At 60.4% G+C, this 2681-nt stretch overlaps 1 protein-coding gene across 1 annotated transcript in view; it reads left to right on the top strand.

Annotated features, from left to right (window-relative positions):
• Positions 1–165: 165 nt before the first annotated feature.
• The window catches only part of AMER1 (APC membrane recruitment protein 1), a 3319-nt gene continuing 803 nt past the window's right edge, over positions 166–2681 (top strand). Inside the window, 2 exon segments of the mRNA XM_009709445.1 lie at positions 166–967; positions 970–2679. Of these exon segments, the coding sequence (XP_009707747.1) occupies positions 166–967; positions 970–2679 (2512 nt within the window).

The raw sequence follows: 2681 nt of genomic DNA, 5'->3' as shown, positions 1-2681 counted from the left end.
GGCGACGAAGCTCTTCTCCTCGTGACACCTGTGCCACTGGCTTTGCACCCTTCGCTGCCGTCTCCTCACCTCTCTCCCCTTTCTCTTTGCTTTAGATCAGCTGTCATGCTTCGGTCTCCGCGCCCAGAAGAGGACTCGGCTACCGAAGTCATCGTTCCGAGCTAGATGCGCCCGAACCGACCAGCTGCCATGGAAACGGGCTGCACGGAGGAGCCTGCCCGGACCAGGTCGCAGTCGGTGGTCTGCGGGCAGCGGGAGGGAAGCGACCAGCCGCGGGAGGAGAACGGGGACCGGCTCCCCCAGCCGGGCAAAGGCTCCATCGCGGGCGCGGTTTTTTTTCAGCAGCCTCAGCCACCCCCTGGCAAGCTGAAGAAAACGGCTTTCAAACTGTTCGGAGGGAAGAGGAGCATCTGTACGCTGCCCAGTTTCTTTGGAGGCAGAAGCAAAGGCCAGGGGAAAGCAGCCTCTAAAAAGGGCCTCAGTAAATGTAAGACCCACGACGGGCTCAGCAGTGCTGCGTGTGACAAGGGCGGCGGGGCGCAGCCGGAAAGCCCTTCGGAGGGGAGCAGGGACTCGCAGCCTTGCCCTTTGCCGAGCTCCCAAAGCGCTCACCTGGCCGTGGACACCAGCGCCAAGTTTGATTTTGGCCAGCAGGACAGCTCTCCACCTGGGAGTATCGAGGGCTGTGAGAAAAAGCCCAATGGAGATAAGTCCTCCTGTCCCAGACCCAAGAAAGGCCTGAAAGGGTTTTTTAACAGCATCCGGCGTCACCGGAAGAGCAAGGCTGCCGAGTGTGAGAAAGCAGAGCTCCCCGAGTGGACCGGGGATTCGGAGGAGGCCAGCAAAGGTCCTGGCGTGGGAGCAGAGAGCCGAGGGGCCGGGGAGGGAAGCGGACTGGGACCTGTCCCTCTTGCCGCGGCCTGCCCGGGGAGCTCGGAGGATGACCGCTCGGTAGGCACAGGCGACAACGGTTTTTTTTTGAGCCCGGCTGCCTCGCGGCCGATGAAGGCAGCTCTGAGGGTGATGTGGTGGCGATGCCGGGGAAGAGGGACATTCTGGGTACGAAGTCAGAGGCTGACGCTGTTGTCTGCTCAGAGTTTGACCCTGGCAATCTGCTGCTGGCCTTTCATCCGGACTTCATGGACAACGACCCTCCCTGCCTACACTCTGGGGACCTGCTAAGCCTCATCTTAGGAGACGTCACATCCCTGAAGAGCTTTGATTCCCTGACGGGGTGCGGAGATGACATTGCTGAGCCCGACATCGCCGAGAGCACCATCTCTGTGGAGCGCAGCAGAGATACTGCTAAACGGAGCTCCTGCCTGGTCACCTACCAGGGCGGTGGGGAGGAGATGGCCATACCCGAGGAGGCGGAGGAGTACCTCCACCAGATATGGAACAGCAGCACGGCAGGGGACAGGAGCTACGGAGCCCAGGTCTCGAGTAGCAGTTTGGAGACGCATGCCTCGCACGAGGTGGAAGCCCACCCCTACATGGGGGACGCGATGGACGGCATTGACCTCTTGACACCACAGAGTGACCAGCAAGAGTCCGCCCCTAATAGTGACGAGGGCTATTACGACTCCACCACGCCGGGGCCGGAGGACGAAGCCAGAGATGGGCTCGGTGAGATCAAGAAGGACCGTCTTCCCAGAGACAGTTACAGCGGTGATGCACTTTATGAGTTTGACGCGCTGATGAGTCCCTCTCACGGGGAGGAATCCTTGTTTGAGAGCAAAGTTTCACGCCCGGGGATCTTCAGCTACTTCTTGGACTTCTGCCTCCCTGCTGAGAAGAGCCTGATCCAGATGATGGATCAGAAAAGGGGGGTGATGGAAACGGAGGAGGAGCGGCTAGCGGCCATTCAGAAAGAGCTGCTGTACTGGGAGCTGCAGAGGGAACCGGGCTTGAAACGACTCGATGTTCCCAGCAAGGAGAAGTGTCCCCGGGAAACGCAGTGCGTTGAATGTAAAACTAGAGCAGCCAGCTCGACTGGCAAGAATCAGAGTGGCCTTGGTAGAGAGCAGGTGGCCTCGCACGCCCCCGACAGGGGTGTGAATAGTGGGGGTTCGGTGGCTAGAGCTGAAAATCCAGAGTGGAGGGATTTTCCAGGGACTCTGCATCCAGAAAACTGTTACAACAGCCAAAAAACCCAAGGAAGTTGCCTTACTCAGCTCACGAAGAGCAACTTGGGGTTCGATTCAGACCGGGATTGTGAGTTGTTTGGGGGCTCCATCCACAGCGGCGTAGCCACAGCCAAAGCGGGGATGTTCCCCGGCTACAGACTCCCAGAGCACGAGTGTGGCGGCGGAGCGGAGACCACCACCGGCAAGCCCCAGGCGGGCAGCGAACGCGAGCCCGAGCATGCTGTGAGCTTCTCGCAAGCGCTGGTGGAGTTTGCCAGCAGCGGGACCCTCTTCTCCAGCCTCTCCGAAAGTCTGGGCAGTTCTGCCTCCGGCTCCTCCTTCACCCAGAACCTCCCTGCCCTCCCCACCATGGTCACCTTCGACGTCGTGGATGTGGAGCAGGAAGGAGAAGGGGAGTGCGAGCAGCACCCCGAGATGAACGCCGGCGAGGACATTGCCGAGGCCTTTGACGATGGCTACGGACGGAAAGAGTCGTTGGCCGAATGTGACGAGAGAATGTCCCCGGGGTACTCCCCGGGCTCCTTCCAGAGCTGC

Source organism: Cariama cristata, unplaced genomic scaffold (assembly GCF_000690535.1).
Source record: "Cariama cristata isolate BGI_N322 unplaced genomic scaffold, ASM69053v1 scaffold14411, whole genome shotgun sequence".
Taxonomy (NCBI): domain Eukaryota; kingdom Metazoa; phylum Chordata; class Aves; order Cariamiformes; family Cariamidae; genus Cariama; species Cariama cristata.
This window is presented reverse-complemented; position numbering and strand designations above follow the sequence as displayed.